Source organism: Myxocyprinus asiaticus, chromosome 20 (genome assembly GCF_019703515.2).
Source record: "Myxocyprinus asiaticus isolate MX2 ecotype Aquarium Trade chromosome 20, UBuf_Myxa_2, whole genome shotgun sequence".
Lineage (NCBI taxonomy): Eukaryota > Metazoa > Chordata > Actinopteri > Cypriniformes > Catostomidae > Myxocyprinus > Myxocyprinus asiaticus.
Genome location: NC_059363.1, coordinates 18712802 through 18730369, shown reverse-complemented (window position 1 = coordinate 18730369; position 17568 = coordinate 18712802). Strand labels below are relative to the sequence as shown.

The 17568-nt window shown below is 38.5% G+C and overlaps 1 protein-coding gene across 4 annotated transcripts in view; it reads left to right on the top strand.

The window, feature by feature from the left end:
* LOC127410647 (rab3 GTPase-activating protein non-catalytic subunit-like) overlaps positions 1-15728 on the top strand; it is a 31022-nt gene extending 15294 nt beyond the window's left edge. For all 4 annotated transcript variants that reach the window (XM_051645763.1, XM_051645760.1, XM_051645761.1 and 1 more), the window contains exons 16-35: positions 84-166; positions 391-455; positions 559-649; positions 730-851; positions 2969-3173; positions 3332-3429; positions 3588-3693; positions 4754-4914; positions 7249-7423; positions 7558-7698; positions 7847-7953; positions 8090-8156; positions 8327-8397; positions 8487-8522; positions 9592-9666; positions 10083-10298; positions 11880-11969; positions 12183-12383; positions 14912-15076; positions 15152-15728. In XM_051645763.1, coding sequence (XP_051501723.1) covers positions 84-166; positions 391-455; positions 559-649; positions 730-851; positions 2969-3173; positions 3332-3429; positions 3588-3693; positions 4754-4914; positions 7249-7423; positions 7558-7698; positions 7847-7953; positions 8090-8156; positions 8327-8397; positions 8487-8522; positions 9592-9666; positions 10083-10298; positions 11880-11969; positions 12183-12383; positions 14912-15076; positions 15152-15304 — 2428 coding nt within the window. In that variant the 3' untranslated portion in view covers positions 15305-15728. The remainder of the gene's footprint in view (positions 1-83; positions 167-390; positions 456-558; positions 650-729; positions 852-2968; positions 3174-3331; positions 3430-3587; positions 3694-4753; positions 4915-7248; positions 7424-7557; positions 7699-7846; positions 7954-8089; positions 8157-8326; positions 8398-8486; positions 8523-9591; positions 9667-10082; positions 10299-11879; positions 11970-12182; positions 12384-14911; positions 15077-15151) is intronic.
* Positions 15729-17568: the final 1840 nt, after the last annotated feature.

Here is a 17568-nt window from a genome sequence, read left to right as displayed (position 1 = left end):
CACACACATTCACACATGAATATTCATGAACACACACACAGTGCTGGTGAGCACAGATGTATGTGTTCTCTCTTGTTGTTCAGTGATAAGAAGAGCGAGCGTGCTAAAGACATGCACCTGCTGAGGAGACTCACCTCTCTACTGAGGAGCAGGGAAGTGGAGCCAGGTCAGACTCCATTTTATTAATATTCATGAGTGGTTCTTCATATGCAATATGAACACTCAGAATAGATGCATATGCATAAAAGAGATTTAAATAAGTAAAATCATCACCATTGACATCAACCATCAGATCTAAATACTAAAGTAGGTCAGATCTGAATTTTTTTCGACATGTACTGTACTGATTTATCCTCATGTTTGTGTTGACCTTTGACCTTTTATTGACAGCTCTGCTTGAGAGCGAAGCGCAAAGTGTGTTACTGGACATTAAACATCCAGCTAATAAAAAACAGGTTAGTAGAACACATACACACATGCTCGCACACACTAACATTTACGAAGTGCTATTGACATAAATATATAAATATAATAATAAAAGATCTGATTGTTTGGCAGGCCTTGGAGTCGCTGTTGTCCAATAAGAATGCACCTGTGTCCTGTTTGACCAACGTTACTCGTGCACTATTGGCCAGCCTGAAAGAACAAGGTAATACCTTCAGTCTTGACTTGGCGCAGTTAATTTGTTGTGTTTAAACATATCTAAGTTTGTGTATGTGTTTGTATTAGATCCTGAAGCAGTGGATGAGTCTTTGCTGCAGTTCTGCTCATCACAGCTCAAACTGCTTCAACTCTACACAGACGTCCAACTACTGCACACACCAGATACATCCCCCACTGAAACTGAACATGTGAGTTGAGTAACACACACACACCACCTGATTAACCTTGACTAATATAAAGTGGGGTCCAAAAGTAAATCTATTTTAAACCTTGAAATAAACAAAGATTTACGTTATGATGTGAAATGAAAAGTGCTGTCAGTCATTTACAACATTTAATCGTGATTATTTGCATGTTTTTTTGTTTTGTTTTTTGTAGTTAATCGCAGATTTTGAAAGTGCTGAAAATTGTCTCTTTATTTTTTCCCAGTCAAAATGGATTTAGTTCCAACATAGAAAAGAAGAAAAAAAACAATATGTAACAAATGTTTTATTAACGTTTTCCACACAAAGCATTTTGCAGTATAAAGATAGAAATGCACTAAAATAGCACCAATTCAAGTAACATTAAATGTTTTCTAAAGTCCAAGTTGGAGGGTGACTAATTGAAACACCTTGTCTCTGACCTGTAGTTTGCGTTTTCATTGCAATGCTCAATAAATCTCTTAAACACTCATCCTCCGCTATATTATTAGTGGCTATCCACTTTGCTACAGCAATTGTGAAGCCACATTTACATGACTTGCTGCTTTGAACTCCACATGAAAAGCACTGGCAGAGAATGTCTTGTTTTGCTTTTAGCACTGACACTGTCCACGTAATGATATTTCATCCGAATTGTCTGGAACGTGATGCCAGGGAAATGATGATGCTTCACTCCAGCGGGTCATGTGGATGTGAGTTATCACGAGTTCCATCTGGGTTTGTTTTGTACAGCAAAATTACAGTTAAGAGGTCCTTTCACCATCACTTGATGGAAGTGCTCTTGTGTGTGTGTGTGTTTGTGGTGTGTGCGTCAGATTAATGACCCCGGACAGACACATTGCATAGGTCCCATCCTATTCCAACCAGTGTTAAGCACTTACACGGAACTGAGTGAAATGTCAAATTGGTAAATGTATTAATCAAAATGAAGAAAAATTTATGCTTTTAACATTTTTAATTAATCACATGCGTTGACGCGGTAATTTAGAAAGCTCTAAAAATGAATAAGAAAATTTAAGATTCTGCACTATTTTAAAGAAACTAATCAAATAAGCAAATTTGTAACATTGATCATTTTAAAGGGATAGTTCACTCAATAATAATAATTTTCTTATTTACTCACTCTCGTGCCATCCTAGATGTGTATAACTTCCTTTCTTCTGCTGAACACAAACAAAGATTTTTAGAAGAATATCTCAGCTCTGTAGGTCCATTCAATGCAAGTGAATGGTGATCAGAACTTTGAAGCTCCAATATAAAGCTCCATATAAAGGCAGCATAGAATTAATCCCTACGACTATGGTGGTTAAATCCAGGTCTTCTGAAGTGATATGATAGTTGTGGATGTGAAACAGATCAATATTTATAATATAAGTTCTAATCCCTGCCCAGTAGTTGGCGAATAGCACAAAGAATGCAAATCACCAAAAACAAAAGAAGAACGTGAAAGTGGAAATGGCTTGCATATTTATCTGTTTTTCACCCAGACCTATTATATCACTTCTGAAGATATGGATTAAACCACTGGAGTTGTATGGATTACTTTTATGCTTCCTTTGTTTGCTTTTTAGAGCTTCAAATTTCTGGCCACCATTCACTTGCACTGCATGGACCAAAAGAACTGAGATATTCTTCTAAAAATCTTTGTTTGTGTTCTGCAGAAGGAACAAACTCATACACATCTGGGATGGCATGAGGGTGAGTAAATGAGGAAAGAATTTTCATTTATAGGCGAACTATCCCTTTAAGTCCTTTTTACAAAAAGTTAGATTTCCTTTCTTCCATTGAAGCACACAAGATGCTCTTTGAACATTCTCAAATCATGCTGGATATCTTTGATCATCAGGTTTTGCATAAACTTGAGTGGAGTCCATGCCAGCTTTTGTGGAGTGCATGCTGCCATTAAAGCAAAAGAGGGACATAACAAATGCTAAGAAATGCTGAAATTCATGTTAATCCAACCTTTTATACAAATAGTTAAGCTGATAATATAATTTTGTAATAAAGAAATAAAATAGAAGCATTTTCATTATTAGACCCCATTGTATCCTCTTCACACTAGAATTAATTAACTAATTTCCTCTTCTCTCCTCTCTCTACAGCTATCATTCTCTGGCATCGAGGAGGATCTGGCTCGAGTTGGCCCAATTTTGCAGCGATACACAGAGATAAACTCTCGGCCCAGTGTCTCATTCGCACAAGAATCTGGTGGTCCGCTGCCAGTCCGAACATTTCTGTCTCAATTGGAGTGGGTGAATGGAGAGCTCAGAGTGATCAAACAGCCAGATACGGACTGGACCCAACTGGGTAAAATCGCTCACTGCCACATTTATTTAATATTATTATATATCATAAATTATTGTTTTTCATTTTGTTTATTGTCTTGCATGTTGTTCTAGTATTAATTGTTAGTTAATTAATTGATGCTTGATCATCGAGAATATATGATTTTGTATGTGTTGCAGGTAGTTTCCTGTTCTGGGGTTGTCTTTCTGGTCAGAGTCCATTACAGAGAGTGTGTGAGACTCTGCAGGAAAGTGGGATCAGTCCTCAACAGCTATTGGTAAGAGAGAGACGAAAGTAATAGAAAGAGATAAAAGGATGGGGTTGGCACAGTAAAATAATAGATTTGCAAGTTGTGATTTTAGTCCATTATGTTTCTTTGATGATCTCTGCTGTTAATATTGTGTGTTTGTTTCTGTGTCTCTCTTTCCCTGGCAGTCTTTGCTCTTAACTGTTTGGTTGAACAAAGAGAAGGAGGTACTAAAGTGCACAGACACCTTCTCAATCCTGCACACATTGCTGTCCACACTCAGCTCCATGAAAGGTGTGGAACATAATCTTCATCCCTCTCATATATATATATATATATATATATATATATACACATATCTACACCGATCAATCACTACATTAAAACCACCTGCGTAATATGTGTAGGTCCCCCTCGTGCCGACAAAACACCGGCAACCTTCCCACCACAGTTGTACAAAGCAGTTATCTGAGTTACTGTAGACTTTGTCAGTTCAAACCAGTCTGGCCATTCTCTGTTAACCTCTCTCATCAACAAAGCGTTTCCATCCGCAGAACTGCCGCTCACTGGATGGTTTTTGTTTTTGGCACCATTGAGAGTAAATTCTAGAGACTGTTGTGTGTGAAAATCCCAGGAGATCAGCAGTTACAGAAATACTCAAACCAGCCCATCTGGCACCAACAATCATCCATGCGATTATCTAATCGGCCAATTGTGGTGGAGCAGTGCAGAGCATAAAATCATGCAGATATGGGTCTGGAGCTTCAGTTAATGTTCACATCAATCATCAGAATGGGGCAAAAATGTGATCTCAGTGATTTGAACTGTGGCATGATTGTTGGTGCCGGATGGGCTGGTCTGAGTATTTCTGTAACTGCTGATCTCCTGGGATTTTCATGCACAACAGTCTCTAGAATTTACTCTCAATGGTGCCAAAAACAAAAAAACATCCAGTGGGCGGAAGTTCTGCTGATGGAAACGCCTTGTTGAAGAGAGAGGTCAACAGAGAATGGCCAGACTGGTTTGAACTGACAAAGTCTACAGTAACTCAGATAACCGCTCTGTACAATTGTGGTGAGAAGAATAGCATCTTAGAATGCTATTCTGAGATGTGGGTTGGCGCTGTTTTTGCGGCATGAGGGGGACCTACACAATATTAGGCAGGTGGTTTTAATGTTGTGGCTGATCGGTGTATAGTGCGTATATCTATATCTATATATATATATATATATATATATATATATATATCTCTATATAGTGTGTATATCTATAATATTTGTGTATCAGATTGACATTGAGCTTCTGTGCTGTATTATCATGTTATTTTTTAATTGTGCCTGTTTGTGTGTGGCAGGTGCGGTGGATGAATCGTGGGACGGGCAGTCTATCTCTCCCTGGTGGCAGCAGGTGCGCACAGCATGTGTTCAGTCTGAGAGTGCTGCTGCTGCATTACTGGCTGCTGTAGTCGCTCATCGTGTAGCCAAGAGTGCCATCACCAAACTGGCAGAAAGCAAGGTGTGCGTTTAACATTTCTTATTGTATTGAATTTTTGAAAGGCATTAAAGAGTTTGTTTGGGACACTTAGTAGCATGTAAATGTGATATAAGACCACCTGTAAAGTCCACTTTGCTCTCAGGGTTATATTTTAGATACATTTCAGATTTACCCACCTGTAAAAACATCATGTAAAAATGAACTGTGCTTGGTCACTTTAGATGTCAGCGGTCTCTTCCTGTCTAAAGCACTACATCGCCTCACACTGGCAATGACATTTTCGTTTGGTGATGCAATTCTCTGTACTATGAAGTTACATGTGGCCATTCCTACTGCTGTCGCTCAGACGTTATTGGCGGACTGCACATGTGGCCATAGCTTTAGAAAATCTGATCACAGATGAGATGTACTGCCGGTAAAACTAAGGAATCATTCTAATTTGACAAGGAATCAGTTCTATAGCCTCTAAAAATAAATATGTAGGGGAGTGTTTTTTTTTATAACTTGCAGCAGTGCTCAGTGCATAATTTCATGAAAAAGGTGAACAATCTATCAATATATGAATCAAACTTGCTCAGAATGCCGACACGGTTTTCCACGCATTATTTTTATTAGCCCATATCCATGTCTTTGGTTACAGACAAATGAAAAAGAACATTACACATTTTTTAACTTCTCCTCGTCTTGCCTGCATTTGTCTCCAGTATTTCACAGGAGATGGATGATGTGAGCTCCACTGCCTTCTCTCCTATTGGTAGTCGCTCCCGAATGTTGCTTGTTATTTGCATAAAGTTAAACTTTTCACAACTTTGTTGTGTCGCTCACCATGCCCCACATCATGACGCCAATGTTCTCTGTCGCTCTTGTCGCCTGAAGTTGCTCTGCTCTCATCAAAAATGAATGGGAATGTGTCTCTGTTTGTTGCTCTGTGTCACTGGCGGTGTGAACGGGGCTTGAGTGGGCAGTTCTTGGTCAGAATAAGACTAGACATAGACTAATATATTGGTTTTACTGATTATTCAGTAACAATAGTTGCTGTTTGGAACTATCTGTTATCTGCAAAAATCCTCTCTATATTGCTCTATATTTAAGTATTTACCAAATTAAGCTTTTTATAGCCTTTATATTCACTAGATGAAGGATGGTTTTGTGTGTCTGTCTGTCGATAGATAGATAGATAGATGCACACTCACACACACACTTTTTATGGTTATTGTTGGGATTTTGGTTGAATAATTAACTGCATCTAGGACTGTATTCATTTTGGACTCTTGTAGCCTGTATGTCTTTGCCCTTCATAGTAAGGAAAGCCTAAGAAAACATTTTATAAACCAATTTTAAAAACCATCTGCGGTTAATTGGTTATAAGCCTTTTCCACCACCTTATGCCCTGTTTCCAACTGGTGTTAAGATGTGTTTTTGGTAATCCGATAACATGTGGTCAGCTGAGACGCATTCCTGTTTCCACCTGCTATTACCATGCATCTCAAATAAATCTCCTTTGACCACTTGGGTTTGGATTTCGAGGGGAGGGTCTCTGATTTCATGACGACATACATCAATCACAATGTCAGTGTGTTACTGTATGATATTAAAGCACAACAAAGTCAGAAAAGACAAAGAAATCGTGAACAAAATCGCTGCACTGTTTCTCCCAAATGCAGCTGACATTTGATCTAAGAACAAATGCTACATTTTAAGCAGAATTGTCTGTTATTTTAGGACTAACCTGAGCTTTAGATGTGTGTGCTTCTCATCTGTGTCTCTGCATGTTGATATCAGACACACTGAAGAAGTTCTGTGAAGTTCTCGTGCTTGTATATATTCGCTGTCTGTCTCCGGATGTGGTTTCAGTGATTCGATCACAAAACATTTCGGACCCCGTTTCCAATTTTATTTAGCTCTTTGTTATTGGTATTAGCAAAATCCACTATTGGTCGACCTCTAGACCAGACATTTTTTTATTTATTGTTGTGTATTATTTGTAATATTTCCTTTGAGTACGAAAACAAGTAACAATAGTGAATGTTTAACACTATAGTTACCAGGTTGATCATGTGACTTACTAAATGAGTGATATTACTTTCACCTGTGTGAAGTTTGCTTGTTACTCTCCCTGAGGAAGGCTCACGCCGAAATGCATAGGAGAGCTGTTTTACCTTTTGTATTAAGCCATGTGATAATAAAGGCTTTTTAATCAATAAGAGTGCCATGGTTATCCAGCTTTTTGTTTTTTGGACTATTATGAACCTTTGACCATAGAGCACCTTAAGTTTATACTCCACCCCAGGAGCGCTCTCTATAATTGGACATTGTTTAAGACTTTATAACATCTTTATTTCTCTCTGTGTGTAGTTTCAGGAGGGGTGGGAGTGTGTTTCTCTGGAGCTGGAGCAGTGGGTGGTGTGTATAAAGCAGTTGGAGGATGTTCTTGCTCTGCAGACGCTGCTCTGCCTGCCACCTCCTCAGGGATCTACAGGGGACGCTGTTACTCGCTGCTCAGTCAAAACATTATTAGAGAGTGGCAGAGGTATGCAAGTTCAACATGTTGATGCCGTCATATTAATTTTAGATTAAAATATCTGTTGTCATACTGACTAAGATACATATGAACACACTCAGCATTATAGTGTTTCAGATTGTCATTCTCTTTGTCTCTTTTAGGGGGTGTAGCAGACTATGTTTCTAAGTTGATCTTTAGGCAGGGCGTTCCTCCAGAACTCTTGAGGAATATTCTACAGCGGAGGGGGGAGAATCAGCCCACAGAACAGCCACTACATCACGGAGAGAACGAGAGACTGGAGGGTACCATGGAGATTCTCAGTCATTCCTTATTATGTGACTTAGATGTTGAAAAAATTATGATGTAATAAATGGTGGTTTGCTTTTTAACAGATTTTTAAGCTGTGTTTGTTTTATTACTGACTGAAGCATCTGTGCGTGTGTATCTCAGAGCTGCTGGAGTGTGTGTGTCAGCGATTCCCAAGCTCTCTCTCTCCTGATGTGCTGTTTGCTCACTGTAGCTGGGAACACGTGGTCCAGTGGAACAAAGACCCAGAGGTAAAGACTTCAAACCACCTCAGTGTCTCTCCATTTCACCAAGATGAAGAAATGTCAGCCAATCACAGGTCACTTCATCTCTTGCTCTCTCTCTCTCTTTCTCTCTCTCTCTCTCTCTCTCTCTCTCTCTCTGCAGGTGGGGCAGTATTTAGAGTGGTCAGTGGAGTTTTTAAAGATGATCTCCAACCCTCACATACAGTTGGGTAGGAGACATTCAATGAAAATTACATATTTTGTCAATGAATTCCGGTTATCTATTGGTAGAGAAGTGGGTGAGAAGAGCAGGTGTCTTGACACTCACATGGAAATGATGATTTCCCTGTATCACTTTCTTGTGTGTGTGTGTGTGTGTGTGTGTGTGTCTTTATCTCAGGGATTTCTGCCATGATGTGGCATACCTTCATTGTCAAGCGGTTTTCAGCTGCTGCCTTTCTAATGGAAAAGGTGTGTGTGAGTGTGTGTGCTTTTGCTCTTTTTGTGTGTTATGTTGACAGTGATTGCCAGTCAAACATAGACTTTGTGTGTATCTGTAGGTGGGGAAGGCACCCAAAGAAAGACTGTGCAGACGGGTAAGAGGCCTTACACAGCACAGAAGACTCATAAGGCTCTATTTTAATAGCATGAACACTAAGCGCAGCACTATGTGAAAAATCCTAAGTGCAAAGTCAATGGGCAGGGTCAAGTGCACTTTAATTCTGAGGTTTTTCTCCAGTTATTGCACCATCTGCATCCTATTATATTCCATTTACTGCCAAGCAACAGTAATATAAACAAAGATAACACATTCATAAGACGTTGGTAGTGTAAATGGGATGTAAGCAATAAATTAGAAGAATAGAAATATGGACTTGCGTTCTTTTGTGCATAAACTGATTCCTTGTTGAATGTCAGGCATATTGCTATGACAGTGACATGCTCCTTTTATACGCATGGAAAATGGGGTTCTCATCAGGATTTGGATGTAGGCTCCATTAAATTATTGAGAAAGTAAGTATTAATAATTATATTGATCAAGTGATATATATGCTCATGGCTAGTTTTAACAGTAATTATATCGGCCTTCCAGGTTAGGCTGTGGATTTGTGCCCGCACGTCACTTCTACCAGCCGATTTTGCTTTAAAAATTAAATGTATTTATTGAAACACGAAAAACTTAAACCAAAAATATTTCTGAATTCATAACTTTTCAAACTAAACAAAAATATAATTAAAATAACGAAGCGATCTAAAAAAAATTGTCAGGGACATAATTTGCTGTCACTATATTTTCAGAGTTTGGACATGGACTTTAATACCAAACTGAAAACGCAGGACCTGATTTTAGACTTAGCGCTGAAAATAGAGGTGCTTTTCAAACATCCTAGTGCAATGACTTATTTCTCAGGAAAATAGCTAATTAATTTACATACAGTACACCCACAGATAGCACAAACACCCACGGCCACTTGCGCTTTGTGCTGGCACGAAAATTATGCTTAGAATAAGCAATCTCACGAAAATCGGATAAGACATATTGCACTGTTGTTGCGCATAGGGCTGCGCTTAGCGCACTCATGAAAATAGGGCCCATAAACTACTTTGTATAAAAGAAGTTTTTTCCTGTAATTGTTTAATTTGGCTAAATGTTTGTGTGTTTAGGATGTAGGAATGGGAGATGTAGCCGTGAAGAGTTTCATGGGCACCTGTGTGCAGTTACTCCAGGCTCTGATGGAGGTCTCATCTTCCTCTTTTCTCCTGTATAAGAACTGATTAAACGGAGGATGCATGGATGAAGGCATGCCTTTAAAGGGATAGTTCACCAATAAATGAAAATTCTGTCATTATTTATTAAACCCTCATGTTGTTCCAAACTTGTATGACTTTTTCTTCCATGGAACAAATAAGGAAATGTAAAATGCTAGCCTCTGTCACCATTCACTTTCATTGCATCTTTTTTTCCATACAATCAAAGTGAATCATGATTTGAGGCTAATAGTCTGCCTAGTTCATTTTTGGGTGAACTATCCCTTTAATTATTCTCTCTTTTATAGATCATTCTACCACTTTATAAGGTTAGAACATTGTATTGTTAGTCATCAATGAATTGATTTAAAAAGGGTTGGAAAACTGTTCTAAACTTTCTCTCTCAGGCGGACTCTGGGGTGGAGGAAGTGTCTGCTCCAGATGTGTGTATAGAGGAAGTATGGAGCAGTGCAGAGGGTCCAGTCTCCATAGTGGAGTTAGCTATGGATCAGAGATCTGTTCACTATCCTCTTGTTCAACATCATTATGTGTTAGCGTCACTGCTGCATGCCGCCATGACCTTCTCTCTGCGCCTTAAACCACTCAGTCTGTTTGACAGCAAGGTGAGAACATCGCTGCATGGACACACGTACAGTATGATAACACACATGTATACACACACACACACACACACACACACACAGACAGTTATATGAAAGTATTCATAAACACCTCACCTCTGAAATTTAGAATTTAGCCATTTAGATTGAAGTCATGGGGACACAGAATTCACACCAACCTGCATCGTGTGCTGACTACATACGCTATATTGCCAAAAGTATTCGCTCACCCATCCAAATAATTGAATTCAGGTGTTCCAATCACTTCCATGGCCACAGGTGTATAAAATGAAGCACCTAGGCATGCAGACTGCTTCTACAAACATTAGGTGAAAGAATGGGCCGCTCTCAGGAGCTCAGTGAATTCCAGCGTGGTACTGTGATAGGATGCCACCTGTGCAACAAGTCCAGTCGTGAAATTTCCTCGCTACTAAATATTCCACAGTCAACTGTCAGTGGTATTATAACAAAGTGGAAGCAATTGGGAATGACAGCAACTCAGCCACGAAGTGGTAGGCCACGTAAAACGACAGAGCGGGGTCAGCAGATGATGAGGCGCATAGTGCGCAGAGGTCGCCAACTTTCTGCAGAGTCAATCGCTACAGACCTCCAAAGTTCATGTGGCCTTCAGATTAGCTCAAGAACAGTGCGTAGAGAGCTTCATGGAATAGGTTTCCATGCCCGAGCAGCTGCATCCAAGCCATACATCACCAAGTGCAATGCAAAGCGTCAGATGCAGTGGTGTAAAGCACGCCGCCACTGGACTCTAGAGCAGTGGAGACGCATTCTCTGGAGTGACGAATCACGCTTCTCCATCTGGCAATCTGATGGACGAGTCTGGGTTTGGCGGTTGCCTGGAGAACGGTATTTGTCTGACTGCATTGTGCCAACTGTGAAGTTTGGTGGAGGGGGGATTATGGTGTGGGGTTGTTTTTCAGGAGCTGGGCCTGGCCCCTTAGTTCCAGTGAAAGGAAATCTGAATGCTTCAGCATACCAAGAGAGTTTGGACAATTCCATGCTCCCAACTTTGTGGGAACAATTTGGGGATGGCCCCTTCCTGTTCCAACATGACTGCGCACCAGTGCACAAAGCAAGGTCCATAAAGACATGGATGAGCGAGTTTGGTGTGGAAGAACTTGACTGGCCTGCACAGAGTTCTGACCTCAACCCGATAGAGCACCTTTGGGATGAATTAGAGCGAGGACGAGAAGGCCTGGCTCGCAGTCTAACATCAGTGTCTGACCTCACAAATGCGCTTCTGGAAGAATGGTCAAAAATTCCCATAAACACACTCCTAAACCTTGTAGAAAGCCTTCCCAGAAGAGTTGAAGCTGTTATAGCTGCAAAGGGTGGGCCAACGTCATATTAAACCCTATGGATTAAGAATGGGATGTCACTTAAGTTCATATGCGTCTGAAGGCAGATGAGCGAATACTTTTGGCAATATAGTGTATATATAAAGAATACACTTAAGAAAAACCTAACAACCCAAAAGAATTGCATGAGTTACATAGAGCTCTGTTATCATTAGATGTTCTTAATTTTAAAGTTACTATTATAATTTTCATCTGCTGTCCTCTGCAGGGCAAGAATGCATTTTTCAGAGATTTGACCTCCATTCAGTTGCTGCCCAGTGGAGACATGGACCCCAACCTGGTGGCTGTGAGACAAGAGGTGAGACCCAGCACCCCTCTCAGATCATCTGGAGCACAAGAGTGCATGTTTTCTTTGTTGTATACACAACTTCAACCATGACAGATTTTTTATTTATTTTTTACTTCAAATTAAGAGATATTTGTATAATGGCAAGGATATCAGATGAAAAGAAGTGATTTGCAGTGGTCTAAACTCAAAGTTCATCTATTACTGTCTTTTGTGTGTGTGTAGTTTTTGATGAGTGTATTAACAGGCTGCGTGAAGGCTCTAGCAGAAGCTGAGGAGAATGGTGTCAAACGCAGCGGCAGTGAAGACACATGGCCGTCTGTATGTATGGAGCTCACGTCTGTCCTGCAGGTCAATACTGACACACTGCGCAGACACCTCGTCTGTGAACTTTACAACCAGGGCCTGGACGTGCGGGCAGAGGAGGCAAGAACACACACACAGGCCAATCCTTTTTTATTTTATTTTTATTTTATTTTTTTTCTTAAATTCTTTCTTTAATTCCTATTTTCTTTTCTTTGAATATTTTTTCTTTCCTCTTTTATTTGTTGTTTTTTCTTTTGTCAATCCATCAATATTTGTTTTATTCTTTTTTTCCCCATTCATTCATCTGTTTTCTTTTACATTCATTCTTGTGTTTCTTTTGTTCATTTATATGTTTCTCCATTCGTTCTGTTTATTAAATGAATTTATATGTTCATTTGTTTGTTTATTCTTTTTCCGTGCACTTATGTTTGTTTGTTAATTATTTCATTCTTCCTTTCTTTTTCTGTTTATTCTTTGGTTTCTTCACTCATTTATTTGTTCAGTCTTTCATTTTTTGTTCTTTTTTTCTTCTTTTTTACATTTCTTTGTTCATTACATTCTTCTGTTCATTTATCTGTTTGTTTGTTCTTTCAAAATTTCTTTCATTTACTGTTCATTCGTTCTCTTTTTTTGTTCATTCTTTCATTGTCTTTTATTCATTTTCCATTCCTCCATTTGTTTTTTTATTTTTTGTTAGTTGTTTCATTTTCTTTTGTCCTTTTGTTTGTTTCTGTTGTTTCAAAATTTATTCTGTTTTTTTTCTTCTTTTATCGATCCATATAATAATTGTTTTAATGTATTTTTTCCTTTTCATTAGTTTATTTGTTCATTCTTTCATTTGTTTCCTGTTTCATTGATTCTTTCATTTCTTTCTTTTGTTCACTATTTGTTTCTTCTTTTGTTTGTTCTTTCATTCTTTTTACAAGCATTCATCCGTTTGTTTGTTTGTTCTTTATTTCATTCTTTTTCTGATTATTCTTTGGTTTTCTTCATTTTATTTGTTTAGTCTTGCAGTGTTTTCTTTTTTGGTTCATTCTTTAAAGGTGCAGTATGTAAGATTCAGAAACCCTTGTTATTAATGACACCTGTGGCTGTTAAGTGAACTGCAGCCAGCTACATGTTGCTCGTGCTCGTGCACACACTCCATAGGGACGCGAGCATCGGGCAAAACAATGACGTAACGAACAAAGAGACAACGTGATTCACTGGCATCATGCTGACAGATGAGGTAGCATAATTCAAATTACACAGTTATGATTGTTTTACTACAAACTTTGAGACTGTATATTATATTTGACTCTCCAGTGCTGGAGCAGGGCTAAAACAAAGTGTGGATATAGGCCTGACTATGTGAGACTGTAGTTTGAAGTAATCACTTTTCTTTGCATGATACATTGACTGCATTTACACGATAGCTTATGTCGGCGTTAGCTAGCTAGCCAGCTTTATCAATAGATGTTAGCTAAATTTGGTGGATGATGACAGTAGCTGTTTATAAAATAGACTGTACATTATAAATATGTCGACACAATTCAGTACTGATGTGATTCCATAACAACTGTCATTTTTAAATATCGATGCGCTATTGTTTTATAATAATAGAATGTATATATTTTCTGTATAACCAAGTTACATTACACTAATGAATGGGTCTTTTTGCATTATCTTGAACATTGTCTAGCATTAATTTCATGTGTTATTGTAGTTTACCTTGCTGAATAATTACAGATTAACATTGTTTATGACAGTTACTGTGCAGGCAAGATCACGTTAGCTAAAATTACACAGATCAATCCTTATGGCACTATATTTCACATGCTTTGCAGTTATGTAAGCTTATCTGTCCAATAAGAAGAACGCCAATTCAGGGTCAGTTTTGATCCCCAAAACCAAACGAAGGTCCCTCCAGGAATCAAATGCCCTGCCGATGTTCACTCTAGTTTTCGCTCGACCATGATCACGTTCCCGCTTAGTCAGACGGGATTCGGTAGATAAATGTTTTTTTTGTGTTTGAGTCGGTGTTGTGCTGGGAGCCGGATGTTTGCTGGATTCCATCTCTAAGATAACATTACCTTTTGTTGCTGACAGTTTGTTGACGCTGTTGAATAGCGGAAGAGAAGTGATTACTGAGGCAAGGCTCTCGGGAGTGCGCATAAACATCACATTCTTTGGATTTTCCCGGCAAAAGCGACCCGCTCCCTTCGCATGAAAATCAGTCCACAGGCTTTAATAGGCAACCTAGGAAGTCTGGGAAGGGCTCATTTTTTAAGTTGCGTTACAAGCCGTTCACACATTGGCAAAAAAAGAAAATTGTTACATATTGCACCTTTAATTGCCTTTCTTTTGTTGTTCATTATTTTTCTTCATTCTTTGTTTCATTCTTTTTTCCGTTCATTTATCTGTTCTTTCGTTCTAACTTTCATTTTCTGTTCATTAATTTATTCTCTTTTTTTGTTCATACTTTCATTGTCTTTTATTAGTTATCTGTTAATTAATTTGTTTTTTCTTTTTTGTTTATTCTTTAGTTTCTTTTTTCCTGTTCATTCATCCATTTATGTTATTTATGTTTCTTTATTCATCCATTATTTCTTTATTTGTCATTAGTTTATTCGTTCATTTATTCATTGTCTTATTTTATTCTTTCTCAGGTGATGATGGAGGTGGAGGATAAGGATGTTTTGGGCTCTCAGCTCCTGGTGTTGACAGGTCAGAGACTCTCTTTCTCTCTGCTACACTCACAGTCACAAACCAAACCCAACATGGAGCTGCTGGCCCGTCTGCCACCAACCCTCTGCACCTGGCTGAAAGCTATGGTAAGGACACCCTCACACCCTTCTCAAATCTCTGATGGTCTTTCACTCACAACCATAACTATTTGTGTTTATTAGGACCCCAGCGAGCTGCGCTGTCCTTCAGTACCTCTGTCTCAGAGCAGTCGACTGATCAACAAAGTCATTGAGATGCTACCAGAAAACCATGCGCAGTACAGCCTTGCCCTCCACCTGCTGGAGGCTGTGGACTCTTTACAGGCAGAACCCTGATATGGAGACAATAACTCGTTTTATTTTTTTAAAACCAGACTAAAATCTTTTCAGGATCCCTGAGAACCCTAAATAAATCCATCAACATCATCCTTAGTAATCTGCTTAATTTAGCAGGGTTACATTTTTCCTCCCAGCTATCACTAAAATAACATTTCCAGACACTAGCACCCCTCGTGGTTGTGTATATTTTGTATTTCAAATTCTAGATGTTCTAATTCAAAATCTTGTTCTGCCAATCAAAAATGTGTATGAAATGTCTCATGCTGTTTATTAGTAAACAAGCATTAAAATATCTGTCATCTTTTATTGTACGTGTACAACTTTTCAATGCTTTTTATGCGGTCCTGTACCAGCTGTTTGGTTGCTAAAATAATGCAAAGTTAACCGTGATACCAAAAATAAAGAAAGCTTTCAAGTCGTATTTCACAGTGTGCTGTTGCCATGGGCAGTGCTTGAATTGCAATATGAATGAAAGAAACGATGATGTATTAGATACAGTACGACCATAACGATGTCTTGAAATCCTCAGCAAGTTTCATGATTTATTTTATTTGTTTTAAAGGTGCACTCAGTAATTTTTTTTCTCCATTAAAAAAGATTTACTCCTAAAGAAATTAGTTGTAATTTTGAAACATACAGTGCCTGATTTCTTTTATTTTTGCGTATTTTTCATACTAAATTGTTTTAGATCTTCAAACGAGGTGTAACATAAACCAAAGGCAACCTGAGTAAACACAAAATAGAGTTTTCAAATACAACTTTTTTTGCTTTAATAAAAAAATATAACCAACACCTGTATCACCCATGTGAAAAACTAGCTGTCCCCTTAAACTTAATAGTTGGTTGTGTCAACTTTAGCAGCAACAACTGCAACCAAACGCTTCCGATAACTGGAGATCATTCTTTCACAACGCTGTGGTGGAATTTTGTCCCACTCTTCTTTGCAGAATTGCTTTAGTTTAGCCACATTGGAGGGTTTTCTAGCATGAACTGCCCATTAAAGGTCCTGCCATAGCATCTTAATCGGGTTCCGGTCAGGACTTTGACTAGGCTACTCCAAAACTTTCATTTTGCTTCTTTTGAGCCATTCAGAGGTGGACTTTCTCCTATGCTTTGAATCATTGTCCACTGAGGCTACTTGGATGTCTCTGGACATGTTTTTTTTTTATATTCTATTGATCATTTATGTGTTTTCTTTTTTTAAATAAGTTAATACTGCATTAAAACTCTAAATGAATTTATTAAGAATGCAGGTAGCCTAAAGTATGTAGCCTATATTATGACCCTTCTCTTCACTTGCTTTCCAGCAAGACGTGATGCAAAAGACCAGTGCTTTGGCAATGTCACCGCTTATGTCAAACATGGAAGTGGTGGCAAAAAACCTAGTGCAAAAAGTAAACTCTCGTTGACTGCTGTGGCTTCAAGCCATCAACAGAGCTGACTGGACTGAGGAGATCATTTCAACTCACAACTTTGCAGCAAAAATTTATAGCGAACATGGTTACATGTTTATTATTAACTCATTTCATTATAGAAATTGTATCGCTAAGAATATGTTTGTATTTATGATCGTTTTGTGTCATACTTTCGTTTAATCATCAAATCTGTCAAACCTAACAACAGTCAGCTGGTTTTCTGCCACCACTTACTGCGCATGCGCTGACTTTTGTTTTTTTGTTGTTTTTTTTTAAACAAGAGGATTGGTGTTATTCACAGTAGCGCCATGTTTGATTTTTAATGGGAATAGAAACAAGGCTGTTAGGGATAGACTTATCGTCACTTCAAAGCTGTAAAAAGCTCCAATATCCCATCTGATTTTCCACAACTCATGTTGTCTGGAGTTTGTCTACTGAGTGCCCTTGAAAATATATTTTCCCAATGTTTTGTCTGCAGAACGGTCCAAAAATACTTTAAACTGCAGTACAGCCCATTGAAGAGACTGTAAGTCTATCCCTCACAGCCTCGTTGTCATTCTGTTGTGAATAAGGTGTAGCATGTGCTGAATAACATTTTTATAGTTTTTCTTGGCAGATACCTTTAACAAATACTTTAACAGGTAAAGGGCAGTTCGTTTAAAAATGAAATTTCTGTCATCACTGCTCAACCTAGAGTCTATGAATTTTTCTCTGCCATAGAAGATGTTACGCAAAACGTTTAGTCTCAGTCACCATTCACTGTCTCTGCATCTTTTTTTTTTTTTTCATTCAATGTAAATGAATGGTGACTGAAACTTCCTAATATCTCCTTATATCCACTGAAAT